This window comes from Pongo abelii, chromosome X, assembly GCF_028885655.2.
Source record: "Pongo abelii isolate AG06213 chromosome X, NHGRI_mPonAbe1-v2.0_pri, whole genome shotgun sequence".
NCBI lineage: Eukaryota > Metazoa > Chordata > Mammalia > Primates > Hominidae > Pongo > Pongo abelii.
In genome coordinates this window covers 156324884-156345302 of record NC_072008.2, presented here as the reverse complement: position 1 = coordinate 156345302, position 20419 = coordinate 156324884, and the positions used below count along the sequence as shown (strand labels likewise).

Sequence of the window (20419 nt, the reverse complement as noted above, 5' to 3'; positions counted from 1 at the left end):
AAAATAAACTGACGACTCTTTTCTCACCATCATAAAAAATCTGAAGTTTCTTTTTTTTTTTTTTATTAGACTAGTGAAGAGAAGGGCAGAACCAGGAATAACTTTTAACTCCCCTTTTCATTTTTTTAAAATTTCTTTTGGTTCAGCTTATGCAATATTTTGTATCCATGTAAGAATCTAAGTTTATTGAATAAAGAGCATTGCTAATGATTTAAAGCAATTAAAGCAAAATAAATTGCTAAAGGGGTATCATTTATTGAGTTAAATAATACAGGTTTTTCTGTATTAGTAATGGATAGTCATTTGATTTTTAAGAAGACACCGTTTGAATTAGGTCATAACAAAGCAGATTTACATAGAACTGTTAATTGGAGAAAAACAAGAAAGTTTTTCACGTGATCCAAACAGAGGAACTCTCCTTGATCATAAGAAAATGCAATAGTTTTAGAAGGTAAAGCTGTTAAGTTTACCGAAGTACAAAACAACCAAACACTTTAAGGAAAAACTCTTTATTTTTCAGAAAAAGGTATGATTTCTCATTTTTTATTCTTGATGTAAATTTTAATTATTTCCAGTGGAATGTAAACCTCCTGAACTCCTTTCAGTTTCATCCAGAGCTTGAACTTCTATTTATGGATAAAAAATCTGTTCACACAATGAGAACACTTGGACACAGGGCGGGGAACATCACACACCGGGGCCTGTAGGGGGCTGGGGGGCTGGGGGAGGGACAGCATTAGGAGAAATACCTAACATAAATGACGAGTTAATGGGTGCAGCACACCAACATGGCACATGTATACCTATGTAACAAACCTGTACGTTGTGCACATGTACCCTAGAACTTAAAGTATAAAAAAAAAATCTGTTCACAAAAAAGTTGTGAAATTTGATCACCTTTTTTGACTTCAAACCTTTCTTTACCAAAATTAAGCACTACAATGCCAACATTTCGTGTATAATCTTCATCTATGACACCAGCTCCTATATCTATAAAGTGTTTTGCAGCCAGGCCAGACCAGAGCCACTCCTCCATAACATCCAGAAGGAAGAGCTATCTGAATGTTCGTTTTCATAAGAGCTTACTCCATAGATGGTATTGTATAATCACAGGAACTACACATAATCCATGGTCAGTCAGCACTCGTGGGTCAGAGCCATGGCATGCTTGGAGAGCGGGCAAAGCACAGCTGCATGCTGCCCTCCTCAGCAGGCCAGGCCTGCTTGCTGGGAAAGAAATGGAAGCTGTCTCTTCGGAGCAGGGCATGGCAGAGCAAAAGATGAGCAGAGGAAGGAGCCCAGGGAACGAGAGCACAGGATGAACCCAAGTTCACTTTGATTATGTGGCAGTCAGCACCAGTGTTTCCATTCTGTTTTGGTCTGTTTTTCTGGGACCTGGGGACAGACCTTAGTCCAAAACAATGCCTCTTATGAATTCATTTAACACAAACAACCAAATTTTGTAAATGGGCAAAAAATATCAATAGACACTTCCCCTAAGTGGACATACACATGACAAATAAGCACATGAAAAAGTACTGTCCATCTCATCTATTAGAGAAATGAGAATTAAACCATGATGAGATAGCATAACACATATTTGAAAATGATTGAATTTTTTTTTTTTTTTTTTTTTTTTTTTTTTTTTTTTTGAGACGGAGTCTTGCTCTTGTCGCCCAGGCTGGAGTGCAGTGGCGTAATCTCAGCTCACTGCAACCTACACCTCCCAGATTCAAGCTTCCCCTGCCTCAGCCTCCTGAAGCTGGGATTACAGGCACCTGCCACCAGGCCCGGCTAATTTTTGTACTTTTAGTAGAGACGGGGTTTCGCCATGTTGCCCAGGCTGGTCTTAAACTCCTGACCTCAGGTGATCTGCCCGCCTCGGCCTCCCAAACTGCTGGGATTACAGGTGTGAGCCACTGCGCCTGGCCGAAAATGACTGAATTAAAAAAAAAAAGATATTACTAAGTGGTAGCAAGGATGAAGAAAATCTTGTATGTTGCTAGTGGGAATTATGAAATGGTACAACCACTGTGGAAAATGATTTGGTAATTTCTTTTTTTTTCTAGTTTTGCAGTTTGTACTGCATTTATTTTTTAAAAACCTTTTATTTAATTATTTTTTGTTTCTTCCCAACTTTTATTTTTGCTTTAGGGGTACATGTTCATGTTCATTACATGGGTAAATTGCATGTCATGGGGGTTTGGTGCATCGATTTTATATCACTCAGGTAATAAGCATAGTACCAGATAGGTAGTTTTCTTTGTTTGTTTTTGATACAGAGTCTCACTCTCTCACCCAGGCTGTAGTGCAGTGACATGATCTCGGCTTATTGCAACCTCTGGGTTCAAGCAATTCTCGTGCCTCAGCCTCTCGAATAGCTGGGATTACAGGCACGCATCACCACGCCTGGCTAATTTTTGTATTTTTAGTAGAGATGGGATTTCATCATGCTGGCCAGGCTGGTCTCGAGCTCCTGACCTCAAGTGATCCACCCACCTTAGCCTCCCAAAGTGCTGGGATTACAGGCGTAAGCCACTGTGCCCGGCCAAGAAAGGTAGGTACTCCCATCTCTACCCTTAAGTAGGCCCCAGTGTTTCTTTTTCCCTCCTTTGTGTCCGTGTATACTCAATGTTTAGCTTCTACTTACAAGTGAAGACATGTGGTATTTGGTTTTCTGTTCTGCATTAATTTGCTTAGGATAATGGCTTCCAGTTGTATCGTTGTTGCTGCAGAGGGCATTATTTCTTTCTTTTAATGATGCATAATAGTCCATGGTGTATGTATACCACATTTTCTTTATCCAGTCTACCATTGACAGGGATCAAGGTTGATTGCATGCCTTTGTTATTGTGGATAGCGCTGTGATGAACATTTGTGTGCGTGGGTCTTTATGGTAGAACAATTTGTATTCCTTTGGGTACATACCCAGTAATGGGCTTGCTGAGTGAATTAGTAGTTCTGGTTTAAGTTCTTGGAGAAATTTCCAAACTACTTTCCACAATGGCTGAAGTAATTTACATTCCCACAAGCAGTGTATAAATGTTCCCTTTCCTCACAACCTTAGCAGCATCTGTTATTTTTTGACTTTTTAATAGTAGCCATTCTGACTGTTGTATAATCTCATAGTGGTTTTGATTTGCATTTCTCTAATATTAGCAAGGTTGGACACTTTTTCATATGCTTGTTGGCCACTTGTATGTCTTCATTTGAGAAATGCCTACTCTTGTCCTTTGCCCAATTTCAATGGGGTTGTTTGCTTTTTGCTTGTTAATTTGTTAATCTTCCTTAGAGATTGTGGATATTAGACTTTTGTTGGATGCATAGTTTGCAAATATTTTCTCCCATTCTGTAGCTTGTCTGTTTACTCTGTTGATAGTTTCTTTTGATATGCAAATTAGGTCTCATTTGTCAATTTTTGTTTTTGTTGCAATTGCTTTTGGAATCTACATCATGAAATCTTTGCCAAGGCCTAGTTCCAGAATGGTATTTCCTAGGTTTCCTTCTAGGATTTTTATAGTTTTAGGTTTTTGAATTAAATCTTCAATCTAGTTTTAGTTGACAAATTAAAGATTAATCCGTCTTGAGTTGAAACTGGAAGGGGTCCAATTTAAATCTTCTGCCTATGGCTAGCCACTTATTCCAGCACCATTTATTAAATAGGGAGTCATTTCCTCATTGCTTGTTTTTATCAATTTTGTTGAATGTCAGATGGTTGTATGTGTGTGGCTTTATTTCTGGGTTCTGTAACCTGTTTCATTGGTCTATGTGTCTGTTTTTCTACCAATATCATGCTGTTTTGGTTAGTGTAGCTTTATAATACAGTTTAGAGTTGACTAGTGTGATGCCTGTGGCTGTGCTCTTTTTCCTTAGGATTGCTGTGGCTATTTACATTCTTTTTTTGGTTCTGTATGAACTGTAGAATATTTTTTTCTAATTATATGAAAGATGTCATTGGTAGTTTGATAGAAATAGCATTAAATCAGTGACACATATACATCATGGAATACTATGCAGCCATAAAAAAGATGAGTTCATGTCCTTTGTAGGGACATGGATGAAGCTGGAAACCATCATTCTGAGCAAAGTATTGCAAGGTCAGAACACCAAACACCACATGTTCTCACTCACAGGTGGGAATTGAACAATGAGAACACTTGGACACAGGGTGGGGAACATCACACACCGGGGCCTGTCGTGGGGTAGGGGGAGTGGAGAGGGATAGCATTAGGAGATATACCTAATGTAAATGACAAGTTAACGGGTGCAGCACATCAACATGACACATGTATACATATGTAGCAAACCTGCACATTGTGTACATGTACCCTAGAACTTAAAGTATAATAAAAAAAAAATAACTAATAAAAAGAAAGAAATTATAAAAATAAAAAAATTTAAAAAATCAGTAAATTGCTTTAGGCAGTATGGCCATTTTAACAATATTGATTCTTCCTATCCATGAGCATGGAGTATTTTTCCATTAGTCTGTGTTAACTCCAATTTCTTTCAGCAGTGTTTTGTAATTCTTATTGTAGAGATCTTTCACTTCCCTGATTAGTTGTATTCCTAGGTATTTTATAATTTCATGGCTGTTGTGAATGGGATTTTGTTTTTTATTTGGCTCTCTTTGTGAATGCTGTTGACGTATAGAAATACTACTGATTTTTGTACATTGATTTTGTATCTTGAAACTTTGCTGAGGTTATTTATCTGATGTAGGAGCTTCTGGGCACAGACTATGAGGTTTTGTTGGCATAAAACCATATCATCCGCTAAGAGAGATAATTTGACTTCCTCTCTTCCTATTTGGATGCCTTTTGTATCTTTTTGTTGCCTGATTGCTCTGACTAGGAATTCTAGTACCATGTGGAGTAGCAGTGGTGGGAGTGTGGATCTTTGTCTTGTTCCAGTTCTCATAGGGAATGCTTCCAGCTTTTGGCCATTCAATATGATGTTGGCTGTGCGTTTTTCATAGATGGCTCATATTATTTTGAGGTATGTTCTTTCCATGCCTAGTTGGTTGAAGGCATTTTCCAGTGTGGACATATACATGACAAATAAGCACATGAAAAATTATTCTACATCACAGCTATTAGAGAAATGCATATTAAACCATAATGAGATATGGTAACATATATTTGAAAAAGATATTTAAAAGACATGGCCTGGCACTGTGACTCAATGCCTGTAATTCCAACACTTTGGGAGGCCGAGGCAGGCAGATCACTTGAGGCCAGTAGATCGAGACCAGCCTGGCCAACATGATGAAACTCCATCTCTACTAAAAATTAAAAAAAAACAAATTAGCCAGGCCTGGTGGTGCACGCCTGTAATTTCAGCTACTTGGGTGGCTAAGGCAGGAGACTCGCTTGAACCCAGGAGGCAGAGGCTGCAGTGAGCTGAGATCACACCACTGCACTCCAGCCTGGGCAACAGAGTGAGACTCTCAAAAAAAAAACGACAACGACAACAACAACAAAAAACCATTACTAAGTGCTACCAAAGATGAAGAACAATTTTAAATCTGATATATTGCTAGTGGGAATTATGAAATGGTACAACCATTGTGGAAAATGATTTGATGGTGGTGGCTCCCTAAATCTACACATGGGCTAAGGCCACAGAACAGGACACATAAAGAAAACAAAATTACTGTTAATTTAAATAATGAAATTAAAAATTAAAAAAAGAAAGTTGGAGTGATTACATTGAGTAAACTTTTAAAAACTTTATAGGAAGGAAAATTACCATGGATAAATAGGGACATTATGCAATGATAAAAGAGTTAATTAAGAAAGAAGACATAATAATCCTGTTAATTCACCTAAAAGCATTATTTCAAAATACACAAAACAACTTCTGATAGAACTGAAAGGATAAATAGTCAAATCTACACTTGCATTTGGAGATTGCAAAACTCTTCTCTGAGTAAATGACTGAAGTAATGCACTGAAGTAAATGACTGAGTAAATGACTGAACTCTGCAAGGTTATAGAAGAAACTGACAACACAAAGAACCAACTTGATCTGAGTGGCCTTTACTGGACACTCCACAGAATAAGAGCAGAATGTATAATATTTTCAAGTGTGTGTGGAATTTTTACCAAGATAGACCATTAAACAACCCATAAAAAATTTAAAACAACTGAAATTGTACAAAGTATATTTTAAAAAATCTATAATGGAATAAAATGTAAATATAACGAAGGACATACCTATAAAGTCCCCAAGTATTTTTAAATAAACAACACATTGTTACTACTCTATATTTAAAAAAATTCTTGAGGAAAACTAGAAAATATTTTCTGATCAATAAAAATGGAAATATGATGTTTTAAAATTTGTGGAATTCGGTTAAGGTAGTGCCTATGGAAACATTTATGTCCTTAAATGCTTACATTAGAAAGTAACAAAGGGCTCAAATAAAACATCTAAAATTTGCTCTTAAATAACCAGTAGAGGAAAAGTACATTAAAACTAAGGCAAAGAAAGAGATGGGGTGGTATAGATAGGAAGAGAAAAATTAATGAAATTAAAATTTCAGAAATTTCAGGGAAACAATAAATGAACTTTATAAAACCAATAGTTAGCTTTTTTGATAGATCAGACAAGTCCTAATGTCTGATGTCAATCTGAGAAATTTAAAAAAATATTGTTGTTGAGAAGCATTGGCTTTGAACACAGCTAGAAATAAAGACAACTACATACAAACTATAATCTGTCATGATAACTACACCCTTAATTTCTCAGAGAAGTTTCTGAGAAGATCAGCTTTTCTTTGAATTTCTCTTAATTTGTAAGGGACTGCTATGTGTCAGAAGCTTTCGAATGCATTAACCCATCTAATTTGAAGATAATCCTGTAAGGTCAACTGGGTGAGTTCACCTTCTTCACTCCATAGCATTTTCTGCACTTCCTTTTGCAACACCATCTGTCACCTCAGTAGGCTGAGGATTTCCTCTTTCCATCTGATGCAGGGACAGAATCTTGCCCACCTTCTCTGCTACCCTCCACATGATTTGTTCTTGTCTGAACACCTGATAGGTGCCACTAGTCACACTGAAAGCCAGTATGTTCCTGGGGGCAGATGCCAGACAGAAGGCAGTGGAAAGCCGGTTCTTTTCAAATTCCAGCTGGCATGTCCACCAAGTAACAGTTTCTCATGTCCTAGGAGGAGCCCAGGATTTGTAAGAACTCAGCTTCAGGAGATGTCTGCTCTTCTTCTACCTTTTATGAAGGAATGGGATTCCTGAGCACCATCCATTTGCCTGTTCAGTCCCCAGCTTCAGATAAGAAGCTCATTAAAAATCCTTCTGCAAATATGCTAGTGGCTTAGACAAACTACTCTCTACCTTCAGTGCTGTATCCCAAGAATCAAGAGACTATGGGCAAAGCAGACTCCACTCACACCCCATTGGGAAAACAAAGAGTATTTAGAGGACTCCCAGGGAGAGAGGACGAGGTGTCTAAAGTCACAGTCCAGAATGGCTGTGGCTGTGGGACAGGACTGAGGGTGAGTGGTGGAAAAGTCAGGGAACTTTTGCAGGGATAGGAATGTTCCATGTCCTGGGGAGGGCAGGTGATTCTGTGCAGCCTCCAGAGGTAGCAGGGAAGAGCAAGCAGCAGGCTAGGTTCCCAGAGGTGGAACAGAGGGTACATGAGGGGGACCAGATGAAGGGTGTTGTAACTCAGGAAAGTGTTGGAGCCAGACAGAAATGCTGGCTAGGAGTGTACTTGTCCCATGTGCTGAAGGAGAGAATCCAATATGTGGATGAGCACTTGTAGGCTTTCCCATAACATGTTTCATAGCAGGTGCTCAACAGAAAGCACCCAACAATCAGCTCCCAGGGGAACCACCATGCCCCTAATGCTGTTTGATTCTCGTTGTCACCTGCTTTTAGTACCTTGGCCTCAGGTTCCTTCTTTTTGTCACCTGAGAGACATGATGCAGCGCTGAGAAATGAACCACTTACTATTCAGGAGGTGGGCCTCAGGCTGGCAGGAATGGGAAGAGCACGGGCTCCAGAGGAATCACACTAGAGATCTGCTTCCAGCCCTATTACTAGCCATGTGATCCCGGGAAATGCCCAAGCCCTGTGAGCCTTGGGTTCTTCATCTGTGAAGCAGGTGTGATAAGCCCTGTTCAACAGCACTGTTGGAGTGTATGCAATGTAAATGACGCACCTGGCTCAGGGCCTGGTGTAATTTAGAAGTTTAAAGAATGGCAGATGACTATATTTCTACTATTTGACCCCAGGCCCTAGCACTCTGAGATTTTGTTCTTGTTGATTTCTCCAGGACTTATCAGAAGATATACAGCTTATTAGGACCTGGAAGAATTACTTACCCAAAAAAAGAAGTTTTGTCAATGAATTTCAGTAAGTTTACCCAATCAGAGGGTATACTTCAAAATTTCAGTGTGCAGGAGTCTTCCTCAACTGGAATGCAACTCAGAGCTCCTAGAATATGAGTCAAGAATAAACTCCTTCCCTCTCAGCTTCTTTTCCATCTAAACCACTATTTTCATTCATTATATCATCACCCCAAATCTTTTCCCTTGTTTTAACTGGCCAAATTGCACTTCAGATAAGCTAATCAGAATGCCTTTTTAATACAGTCAGCTCTGGCTCTCACAACCAGGAAAAAAAGCACCTGGCCAGTGGCATCTGGGCCTCACATCCCAGCAGATTCATGCTTATCTCTCAGGAAACCCATGTGTATGATGGGTATCCATCACCAACTTCGTGTGCGGTGTTCAACTGCACTGAGACAAGAGTGCAGGACACCTCCCATTCCTGTCCCAGGAGGAGATGCCTCTCTGTTTCATCCACCATCCAAAAGGAACTGCTGAGCAGGTTTCCCTTCCAAGCTTTTCTCTCATCATCTGAGAATCTGGCTCTGGCCCCACCCCGCTTCATTAGAATCAGCTCGCCCAAAAGGTACTGCAGTTTCTCAAAGCCCAAAAGGCCTTGGCTCAGGGCATGTACACTCCACCACTTCCTGTTGCTCCACACGCTCATCCCTCTTATTTTTCCTTTAGATCTTAGAGGATACCTGGCCACCTTAGTTATGTGACTGCAGATACTAGACTCTACCACCCTAAGGTCAGGGGTGGGCCTGGCTTACCTTAGCATCTCCAATACTAACCCAGGGCCTTCCAAATAGCGGAAGCTCAATGAATGTTTTGGGAAAAAATGAGCCAGTGAGCAGGGGGACTCATTTATTCATATTTAATTCAATTTCATTCTCAAAGAAGCCAAGCAAATCCAGGTACATAGGGTACACTAAGAGGTACAAGTAAGGCAATAATTAACTATTGTTTAATTTCTTTATATCTTTATCTCATGTATTTTACTGCTATGTTGTTTCACACTTCTAAAAAAAAACCTTAATCCTCTGCTCTTGTAGTGTCTGAATTCAAGAAATAACATGGGTTTCCCAGTATAAATGAAAAGCAAGACTCTTACTCCTAAACTACATAAAAAGCAGTAAGTCTGTCTATTGTCATACATAAAATGAATGTTGAAGTTCATTACACCATCCATTAAAAAGGAACATTGGAACAATTCCAAAAGGAAACAAAGATAAACCTCCAAATCGCCCAACAGAACAGGAACTGAGAGATGGTCCACACTGTGTTCCCTCACACCCAACATGCTCCCCACTACTGAGAACGGTGACTGCTCTCTTCAAACACAGAGTGAAGAATGGGCCTCATGTAACAGGACAGAGAAAGTGGTGGATGTGGCCCTGGAACGTGCACTGGCCCAGGCCCTCCCGCAACCTGCCCCACTGGCCCTAGCTGCAACTCCTGCTCAAACTCCTTTCTCCTCTCCCAAAGCCTCTTCATGCAGGGATGGGTAGGAAATGCGAACTCTTGCATTGATCCTGACCACATGCTCCAAGACTTTCACATAGCTGGTTTCAGCAAGGGCCCTTGGACCCCACAGGAACTCGTAGCGCACAGGATCACTGCCGGGCGCCTGGCGGTACTCCAGGTAGTTCTCCTGCACCCACTCTTGGGTGAGCAGCTTCCTGAGCTTCCAATAGACACTGTGCTCCCTCCCATCATACAGCCCCATCACACTTAACGCTTCCCAGATTGCCTCCTCCGGGGCGCGGCTGCCCTCCATTAAGATCATGCCCAGGACGATTATCAGGAGGCCGGTCTTGGGCGTACTCTGATCATCACCCAGTAGGCCATCATAGGAGAGGCCCAGGCAGGTGACAAGGATGTAGGAGTGGCCGGCAGGGTCCACTTCCTTCACGTCAATGCCAAAGATCACCTGCATGCACTCAGAGGCTTTGCTGAAGATATCAGGAAAGTGGTTCTTGTAATTTTTGATGACACTCTCCAGCATTTCTGCCTTTGTGACCAGCTCCTTAATTTGATATTTGCGGAGCAGGAAACGAACTAACTCAGCCACTTTCTCATCAAGTGCTTCCCGGAACAGGGACTCCAGGTGAGCTGGGTCCGAGGAGGTGCTTGGCCCCTCCTCCTCATTGCTGCTGGAACCCTCATCGGATTGGCTCCATAGAGTGCTGTCGGTGACAGTCAGGGAAGAGGAGGCACCCTCAGGACTCTGGGGAGGACTCGGTGACCCAGAATCAGGCACTTCCTCCAGGGTTCCCATGATCAGAGTAGAAGAGGAGGATGCAGCCTTCTGCTCCTCAGCTGTGGGAATCTGCACATCCACAAGCCCCGGTGCCTCTCCTTGGGCCTGAAGGCCTTCCTCAGCCTTGTAGGGCTGACTCTTCTGCCCAAGAAACATGATGACTCAGGTCAGGGCAGCAGGAAAGTGTGGGCCGGGGCTGGGCAATTGAGACCCACAGGCCTGGGGAGAGAGGAAGCGTGTGAGAGGCCTCAGCTGGGTACCACACCCTGGATGCCCTAACAAAGGCCTACTTACAGGTCTTCTTCAGTGCTTCTCTGGGGCCTCCTGACCTCCTGGCTGGTCTGTTCTCTGCAAACCTGAAGGAGAAATTGAGAGAGCATCTCAGGGTGCAGCCTCCTGGCAAAGGCCAAGGCTCCAGGACTGACAGAAGGGCTGGTAGAGCCAGGAACTGTGGGGTTCCTGCTGTTCTGATGCCAGAGGGGCCTGTGGTATACATACAGGGGAAACACCACCTCAGCTTGACTGCTACTACTGCCTGGGCCTCTTATGCTCTGTGATTGAAGATACTGCCTCAGACCAAGACCTCACAGCCTGGATCCTGGAGCTCCTAGAAGATAAATCGAGGGGAACTCAGGCTGCAGACTGCAAGCACAGCCCCAGCACCCCAGCGCTCTCAGGAGGGTGAGCCTGACTCTGTGAGCTCCCCACTATTTTGTGTGGATGGTCCTTTCTGTGCTCATTCAGGGCCCTCATCTTTCTCCCGGCAGGGCCCGGATCTGGCCCTTTTGCTGGCCTGAGAAACTTTCAGATCAAGAGTTCACATCCCTGATATGGAAGACAAGGACATGAAGGGACCCACATCTGGCCCCACATGCCCAAGGCCTCCTGGGAAAAAAGCAATAGCTACACAGAATACATTGGGGCCCACGTGTCCTGTCCTAGGGTGAGAAAAAAGCAATAGCTACACAAAATACATTGGGGCCCATGTGTCTTGGGCTGACCTGAGGCCACTTCCTTAATCCAAGGACCTATCTGCAGGAGACACTGGAAGAGCAAATGAGGGGATTCCATCCACCCACCTTTCCCTGCACTTCCCATGGCTGACAGAAGGTGCAGGGTGGGGTTCGGTCCTGTGTGTTTGGTGAGTGGTGTCCTTTGAGTCCCTGACTCCTGGCAGGGCCTTGGACCCTCCCTCTGCTGACCTGAATGCAGCCCCCTCAGACTAAGGCCTTCCTCTCCCTGAGACCAATGAGTCTGGTATAACACAGGGGCCTCAGCTGATAGCCCTGCTCATGCTCTCAGGGGTGACAACAGAGGCCAGGCAGATTTCTGTTGGGCCCCCATTTGTTTTTTGCCTGCTAGGAGAACCATCGAGGGTACCCTCAATCTTCCCTCAGTGTTGTCACCTAGACTCTTGGTAGATTCTTGGACCACTGAGTCTGTTGCCCACATGGGGGTCCCTGTTTTGTCCTGAGTTGCCCTCTGAGAACAAGGTCCTCACTTCCCTGAGATCTCAAGAGAGAAATGAGGAGCCACCACATCTGATGACCATTGGGTGGGGTGTCCAGGGATGACACTAGGATCTGTCTCTACTTGTTCTTGAGTGGTGAGTTCTAAGGTCTTCAGGGGGTTATTCATCTTTCCCCTGATGGAGCCTGCCCTTCCTCAACCCACAACACCCTGATATGAGCAGACATTTCCTCTTACCACCAAGACCTCATCTTCCTGAGTTTCCCCAACTTCCTGCCCACAGTACAGGTGAGATTGCCACTTAGGGCCACCCTTGATCGGGTTCCCCCAGAGATAATAACCAAAGTTAGCCAGACTTTGTGGGGTCTCTTCTTTCCAGGCCAGGAGTACCCCCAGTCATCACAAAGTGAGCACACCTTGGGTCCTGCAGATCCTGTGACCCCATCCCTCTGTTGAACAGGTGTGGCTCCCTCTGCTGAGCTGAGGACACCCTTCGGACCGAGGTTGCTACCTCCCTGAGACCCAGGAGGCAGAAGTAAGGAGGCACTACATGGACACCCCTGCATGGGATTCCCATGGCTGACAGAAGTAGTAGGTTTCATGGGGTCTTTCTCTGTCTGGGTGTCATCCAGGTACTCATATTTACTCCACGACAAGGCATGGCCCTTTCCTCCCTGCTGAACCGTGGATGTGTCTTGCATACCAAGGCCACCATCTCCTTGAGGCCCCCTACCAGAAAGTGGGGGGGCCACTTCCCTTCCCCACAGTCCTGCCTTGGGTGCCCAGACCTGAGAGCGGGAGCAGGTTTCCTAGGTCCATGATGGGAGGTCTGCTGAGTCCTTAAGGGCTCTGGGGCACCTCTCTCCAGTGACCTGAGACTCAACCCCTCAGACCACAGCCCTCTCCTTTCTGACACCCTGAAAATGCATCAAGGATGCGCCACATGCAGCCACAGATCCTGGGACCTCCCAAGGCTGAGGTCTCCACTGATCTGGAGTCCAAGGACCCCTGAGTCCTCCCTCTTCTTCTTCTCCTTGACTCCTGGCAGGGCTGTTCACCACCCCCCTGCTGACTTGAGTTTCAGTCCCTCGGATTCCTGAGGCCAAATGTGGAGGCCCCTCAGTCTCAGACAGGTAGGGTGGGCCCCCTGTCCTGGGGTCCTGGGTCCCCTCGGGCCTCCCTCATCTCCCAGCATGGCCTGGGCCCTCCCTCTGCTCCTCTGAGTCCTTGCTCATGAAGCCCCTTCGCCTCATCAGCCCCGGATGCGGACGTCAGAATCAGCGATCCCGGCCGCCATGCCCGGCCGCCATGCCTAGGGCTTCCCAGGGCTGACAGTAGGGGCAAAGATGTGCTCTGTGGGGCCTCAGCCGTCCCTCAAGGTCCCGCCCTTGATGCCTGGCAGAACCTGGGCCCTGCCCTCTGCTAACCAGCCCTGCTCTGGTCACACCAAGCTCTCACTCCAGATTCCCCTGGGGCTTAAGCGCAGGCCTGGCGAGGGGTGGCCCAGCCAGACAAGTCTGCCCCCTGGTGGTCCAGGGCTGGCAGCAGGGACGGCGCTAGATTATTTCGGGTCCTATATGAGGGAAGGGGGCCTCCTCAGTCCTCCCTCAGGGTCTCACCTTGCCTCCTCACAGAGCCTCGGCCCGCTTCCCTCAGCCGATCTCAAACCGACCCCTCAGAACCAGGTCCTCGTTTCTCTCTGATCCCCGCGGCCACGTCAGTGGCGTCACATCCGTCCACCCAGGCCTCACCTGGGTGGACTGCAGGGGCGGAACCGGATTCTAGTGGGGCGGGAGATGAGGGAGGAGCAGTTCAATCATCCCTCAAGGTTCTTACCTTGAGCTCTGGCAGAGCCTGGAGCCCTGTACTCTGCTGATGGTGTCTGCTTCCCTCAGACCAAGGTTCTGATTCCTAGTCCCCTGAGGTGGCAGTGGGGGGAAGGGTGTGGTGGGGGGACAAGGCTGCTGGGGTCTTTCAGGGCTGACATGAGGGTCTGAGCTGAATTATGTGGCCCCTCTATGTGGTGTGGTGGACCCTCAGTCCTCACTCAGGAGGGTCCTCTTCTTGACTCTTGGCTCTTTTAGGAGATACTCTGTTTCTGTCACCTCTGAGCATTTTCACAGCTGCACCCCTTGCAGAGAATGGCTGCGGGTCCCAGGCCAGATTCTCCCTGTGGGATTGCAGCACCTACGATTGTAGTGACCTCTGGGAGAAGAGGCACACCTACCCACGGGGGCTCTTCCCCAGCTAGAAGAGGATTTTGCAAACCTTTTGTACTAAATGATTTATTTTTACACTGAAGAAGCTGAGTAGCTGCAATAAATTTGTGGAGGTCCTGAGTTTTGAAGTTACCTAACAATTCCTAGTCCACTTTAGTGATTTTTATAATTTAATTCTCATTCATATAGTAAGAAACAAATTTTAAATCTATGCCAATTATATATGTGCATTATATTTATGTTTATATGCATAAACACATATATGTATGTATATGTTTATATTATATATGTATAATTATATGTATGTGTATATATCTTTACATATATTTATACATGTATGTATGTCGACTATACGTACTTATTTTATCAAACAATATCTACTCATACAATGTGTGATTCATTCATACTAGTCTATTTCTAGTTCATTATATATATTTGATTAAAATAATAGTATTTTGGAAGGTCATTCCTAACCTACTCTTTGTTTCTAGTTGTTATTAGCAGAATTCTGGAGCCATAGTGTCTCAATCAATCCAATTTTCCTGGTGTCCTGATATTACCCCTGGGCTACTGGCCTCGTGTTTTGAGGTGCAGACTCAGATCCTACATTGATGTGGGGTGGTCCTTTAAAACTTTTCCTGCAACTCACCCTGTCATCTGCAGTGGCTGCAGACCTCCTCAACCTCCCTGCCTCTCCACCTGCCCAGAACACAAGTACCAGTTCAACGCAGTCTTCAATTTTCCCCAGGGTTTTCTCTGTTTTGTTGTTTAGACTTTGTTGCTGATATTGTTGTTTTATTTTTCTTTTTCCCTTCTGTATTTTTCCACAGTTGATTTTGGGAGTAGAGCACAGCAGCCTGGGCTTGATTGTCACTTTGGCAGCTACAGGCAGGCATTAACTCTTTATTTAATTTAAGTAAGATTTACACCTTTGCCGTATTCTATTCCTCATCAGTGAACATCATATACTACTCCATTTATTTGGGAATTTTTTCTCTGAATCTGTCAGCAAACTTGTACAGTTGCTTCTGTAAACATCTTGCATATTTTGGTTAGGCTTCTTCTTCTTTATATTTTGGATTTAAATGCTGTTGGGGATGGTATATTTTTCATTTTATGTTCTAAGTTGCTCATCTGTGACAAGTCTCTTGTATTCGCTTCAGTGGTCTTTGTATGCTGTCTTCTGAAGTCTCTTATTCATTTGAACGTTCCATGTGTCTCTTCCTTTGAATTTTCTTGATGGTCATATTGTGAAAAACATGATCTATTTCTTTTCAATCTTCATACCTCTTTTTCATCTTGATATCCATAGCTCTCTTTTTCATTTCAATTTTCACTGCAGCTATGAACGGTAGCAGTGAAAGCATACATCAATGACTTGCTCCTGACGAGAATGGGAATGCTTCTAACATTTCACATTCAAGTATGTTTCCTGTCAGTTTTAGAAAATTAAAGTGCCTTTTAATCTTCGTTTGCTAAAAATGTTAATTTGAAAATATCATAAAATTCATTTCAGAGGCTTTTTCTGTATTTTTATTCCTTGCATACGAGCTGCTTGTTCATTAGTCCACTGTTGTGTTGAATATACAATTATCTATTTAGGACATTTGCTGCAATATGAGTGAACACTTGGCCCATATATTCTTTTTATAAAGGCTGGATGTCTTTATCTTTTTTCCCCCCCAATGCAGGAGAAGGAGCCTTGGAGAATTCGTTGAATAATTGCCCGTATTTTGGGATTATTTGGAAGAGTTAATATGGTGATTCGTTTTCCCTGACTACTTGGTGGAACTGACCCACAAAACTGCCTGCCTTAGAACGGTAGAGGGTGGATTGAGCTTTAAATACATTTTCAGTTTGTGGACATACCATTGGTTTTATCCATTCACCAGTTGGAAAAAGTATTGATTGTCAATTTCAAATAAGCTGCTATACATGTTTTTGTGTACGTGATTTTGTGTGTATGAACCTGTTTCCAATTTCCCTTGATAAAACCTAGGAGTACAATTGCTGTGTGTAATGGTAAGTCTAAGTTTTGCTATATTAGAAATAGCCAAAAGCCCTTCTAGAGTGAATGTGTTCTTTTCTTCTCTATCAGCAATGAAAGAGAATGCCACATCTTTTGTACAATTTGGTATTTTCAGGTTGTTGCATTGTATCAGTTGTAACAGGTGGATAGAAGAATGTTACTGCTGTTTACATATGTATTTTTATTGAATAATTATGGTAATCATCTTTTCATATGCTTTTTTTGTGATCTGTGTATCTTCATTGGTGAAGTCTTGAAATCATTTACTATTTTATTGGACTCTTCGTTTTTATGTGGTTGCATGTTATAAGGTGTTTATTCATTCAGTATACGAATCCTTTATCCGACATGGGGTTTACAAGTATTTTCTCCCCATTTTTGGCTTTTTTTCCCCATTCTTTTAAGTGTTTTTTTTTTTTTTTTTAGTAAACATTTTAGAGTAATTTTAAATTTACAGAAAAGTTGCGAAGACAGTTAAGAGGGTTTTCCTATACATCATGTCCAGTTTCTCCTATTATTAACATCATACAATAATATGATACATTCTTCATAATTCATAAGTCAATATTCACCTGCACATTCCTGTCATTGTTTGAGGATCCCATCTAGGACACCATGCTACTTTAGTCATCATGTCTCCTTAGAATCCTCTAAGCTGTGATAGTTTCTCAGACTATTCTTGTTTTTGATGACTTTAACAGTTTTGCGGAGTATCAATCAGGCTATTTGTGGAATTACCCTCATTTGGTATTTGTCTGAGTTTTTTTCATATATAGACTTGAGTAATGGCTTTGGGGTAGGAGACCAGAGAGGTGAAATGCCATTCTCATTACACGATATTTTAGCAACATGACTCATCGCTGTTGATGTTGACTGATGAACTGGCTGAGGTAGTGTTTGTCAGGATTTCCCTCTGCAAGGTTATTACATTCTCCCCTTTCTGTATTGTGCTTTATAAAAGAAAGTCACTAAGAGCAGCCATTGGGTAGTAGGGAAGTATGGTCCACCTTCTTGGGAAGGGGTAGTATTGACATGAATGATTTGGGATTCTTCTCAATGGGAGATTTGTTTATTCTCCCCCATTATTTGTATTTATTTAACCTTCAGTTTATCCCGGCTGAACTCATGGTAATTTATTATATGTTTGGGGTTATAATTCAACACCACTTTTATTTTGCTGCTCAAATTGTTCCATCTTTGTCCATTGGAAGCTCTTTCAGTTGGCTCTGATGTCCGTTTCACGTAACTGAGCCATTACATTTGTTTGTAGCTCTGTCTTACTTTATGGTATGACAAGATGATGCAGGCTCATTTTTATATTTCCTGTTCCAGTCATAGAAGAGTCAATTTTCCATGGTTTTCTGCTTCCTTTTATGGGAGAAGAGTATTGGAATGTGAGAGGTGGGTGCTTGGCATGCTCATGCTCATTGTTCCTGAGGATTTGTTATTCCTAGCCACTTCAATTCTCAGAGTAAGGATATATATTTTTGTATATTAACCTGTGTATATACACATATCTATAAGCAGAATTCTTAAACGCAGTCCCTTTGGGAAATAGCTTTAGAAGCCAGACAATACTGCTTCAGTACAGTTTCTTTTAACTTCGGTCCCAGAGACTAACTTCCACAGGTACTTAGGCCAGCACCATATCCCCAGATACTCATTAGAGGTTGTTTCATAGATTTGTAACACAGTTATATTGTTTTGTCATATTCTGTACTCCACCTTGGCATTCCTTGACCTCCTAATGTTTTCAATTTTGCATACATTGAGGTTTACTCTTTGTGCTTTAAGGTTTTATGCTTTTTGACAAATGCATAACATATTCCATTTTTTGACGGCATGTCATCAACCATGACATGATACAATCAATCATTACAGTAGCCTAGAGAATAGTTTCACCTGTCTAATAAATTCCTTCTGCTTACCTTAGTCATACCTTTTCCCCACCCCTGATCCCTGGCCACAACAGGTATTTTTACTGTCGTTATAGTCTTGTCTTTCCAGAACGTCAAATAAATTGCATCACATACTATGTAGCCTTTTCGGACTGGCTTCTTTTACTTAGAATTAGCATTTAAGATTTATTCATGTTTTTGTGTGCCTTGATAAGTAAATCTTTTGGTTGATAAATAGTGTTCTGTTGTTGTTGGACCACAGTTTGTTTATTCATTTGTCTCTTGAAGAACACCTTCATTGCTTCCAGTTTTGGCCAATTATTAAATAAGCTGCCACACCCATTCATATGCAGGTTTTTTTTTGTGGGCTTAAATTTGCAAATTAGTTCAATGTATACTTAGGATTGTCAAGAATTTGTTCAGCTTTGTAAAAAAATCAACTGACAAACCATCTTTGAAAGTGGCTGTACTACTTTGCATTCCCAACAGCAACAAATGAGAGTTCCTTGTTGCCAGGAATTGGTATTGTCAGTATTTGGATTTTGGACATTCTAATAAGTGTGTATCTTTGTTATTTAATTCATAATTCTCTAATAAAGAATGACATTGACTATGTTGTCTTATGCTTATTTTTTATGTGTACATGTTTTTTGTTAATTTGTCTGTTCAGAGTTTTTGCACATCTATTAATAGAGGTTTCTTAAGTTTGTTTTCTTATTTACTTATAAGCATTCTCTGTATATTCTGAATAGTTCTCGTTGTTTAGTTTTATACTTTCTCTGTAGATTTTGGATACAAGTCCTCTATGAGATGTATGTTTTGCAAATATTTTCTTAAAGTCTGTAGCTTATCTTTCCTTTTTCTTACCAGTGTCTTTTACAGAGCAGTAGTTTTGTTTTTAATTTTTAGAATGTCCACCTTTTCAATTTTGTCTTCTATAGGCATGCTTTTGATGTTGTATGTAAAAATCCATCAGCAATATCAAGGCCATGTAGATCTCCACTTATGTTTTCCTCCAGAAATTCTATAATTTTACTTTTTATATTTGAGTCTGTGAAGTATTTTAAGATAATTCTTTGTGAAAGTTGTAAGGCTCTTTCTAGGTTCATTTCTTTGCATATTGATATGCATTTGTTCAGGCACGTTTTGTTGGAAAGACTGTCATTTCTCCATAGAACTGAATTTGCACCTTTGTCAAAAATCAGTAGACTGTATTTGTGTGGGTCTTTTTCTGGGCTCTATTTAGTTCCATTGATATGTATCTGTTCTTTTGCCAATAGCATATTTTCTTGATTACTATAGGTTGACAGAATAACTGTACATCAAAGCTGACATCAACCACGAGAAACCATTCATATGTCTAGTGATTTCCTTTTATATGATGTAATGAGAATGACATTTTACCTCTGAGATCTTCCCCTAAATGTTCCTATCTCCATTCTTTTTTTTTTTAATTTTTATTTTCAGTTCAAGGGTACACGTGCAGGTTTATTACATAGGTAAACTTGTGGCATGGGGGTTTGTTGTACAGATTATTCAGTCACCCAGGTATTAAGCCTAGTGTCCATTAGTTATTTTTCCTGATCCTCTTTCTCCTCCCACCCTCCACCCTCTGAGAAGCACTAGTGTGTGTTGTTCTCCTCTATGTGTCCACGTGTTCTCATCATTTAGCTCCCACTTGTAAGTGAGAACATGTGGTATTTGGTTTTCTGTTCCTTTGTGAGTTTGCTAAGGATAATGGCCACCAGCTCCATCCATGTTCCTGCAAAGGACAGGATCTCATTATTTTTTATGGCTGCATAGTATTCCATAGTGTATATGTACAACATTATCTTTATTCAGTCCATCATTGATGGGCATTTAGGTTGATTTCATGTCTTTGCTATTGTTCATAATGCTGCAATGAACATACATGTCCTTGTGTCTTTATAATAGAATGATTTATATTCCTTTGGGTATATACCAATAATTTGATTGCTGGGTCAAAATGTATTTCTGATTTTAGGTCTTTGAGGAACTGCCATACTATCTTCCACAATGGTTGAACTAATTTACACTCCCATCAACAGTTTATAAGCATTCCTTTTTCTTTGTAACCTCCTCAGAATCTGTTATTTTTTGATTTTTTAGTAATAGCCATTCTGACTGGTGTGAGATGGTATCTCATTGTGGTTTTGATTTGCA

At 42.0% G+C, this 20419-nt stretch overlaps 1 protein-coding gene and 1 pseudogene across 3 annotated transcripts; both read right to left on the bottom strand.

Moving 5' to 3' along the window:
* Window positions 1-561: 561 nt before the first annotated feature.
* Window positions 562-1267, bottom strand: LOC100445318 (deoxyuridine 5'-triphosphate nucleotidohydrolase, mitochondrial-like; annotated as a pseudogene).
* Window positions 1268-9221: 7954 nt separating this feature from the next.
* Window positions 9222-13811, bottom strand: MAGEA8 (MAGE family member A8). 3 transcript variants are annotated; one of them, XM_002832229.3, is made up of 4 exons: window positions 13709-13811; window positions 11699-11977; window positions 10914-10975; window positions 9222-10838 (listed from the first exon to the last, which is right to left on the bottom strand). In XM_002832229.3, exon 4 carries the CDS (start codon window positions 10773-10775, stop codon window positions 9819-9821), a length of 957 nt encoding a protein of 318 aa, XP_002832275.1. In that variant the 5' UTR covers window positions 10776-10838; window positions 10914-10975; window positions 11699-11977; window positions 13709-13811; the 3' UTR covers window positions 9222-9818. The 3 variants fall into 3 exon arrangements, with proteins under 3 accessions (XP_002832275.1, XP_002832276.1, XP_002832277.1); XM_002832230.3 differs by lacking the exon at window positions 11699-11977 and having other exon boundaries at window positions 10914-11226; XM_002832231.3 differs by lacking the exon at window positions 11699-11977.
* Window positions 13812-20419: the final 6608 nt, after the last annotated feature.

Bases quoted from the DNA above. Each gene is read 5' to 3' on its own strand.
- MAGEA8 (XM_002832229.3), bottom strand. From the start codon at position 10,775: ATGTTTCTTGGGCAGAAGAGTCAGCCCTACAAGGCTGAGGAAGGCCTT.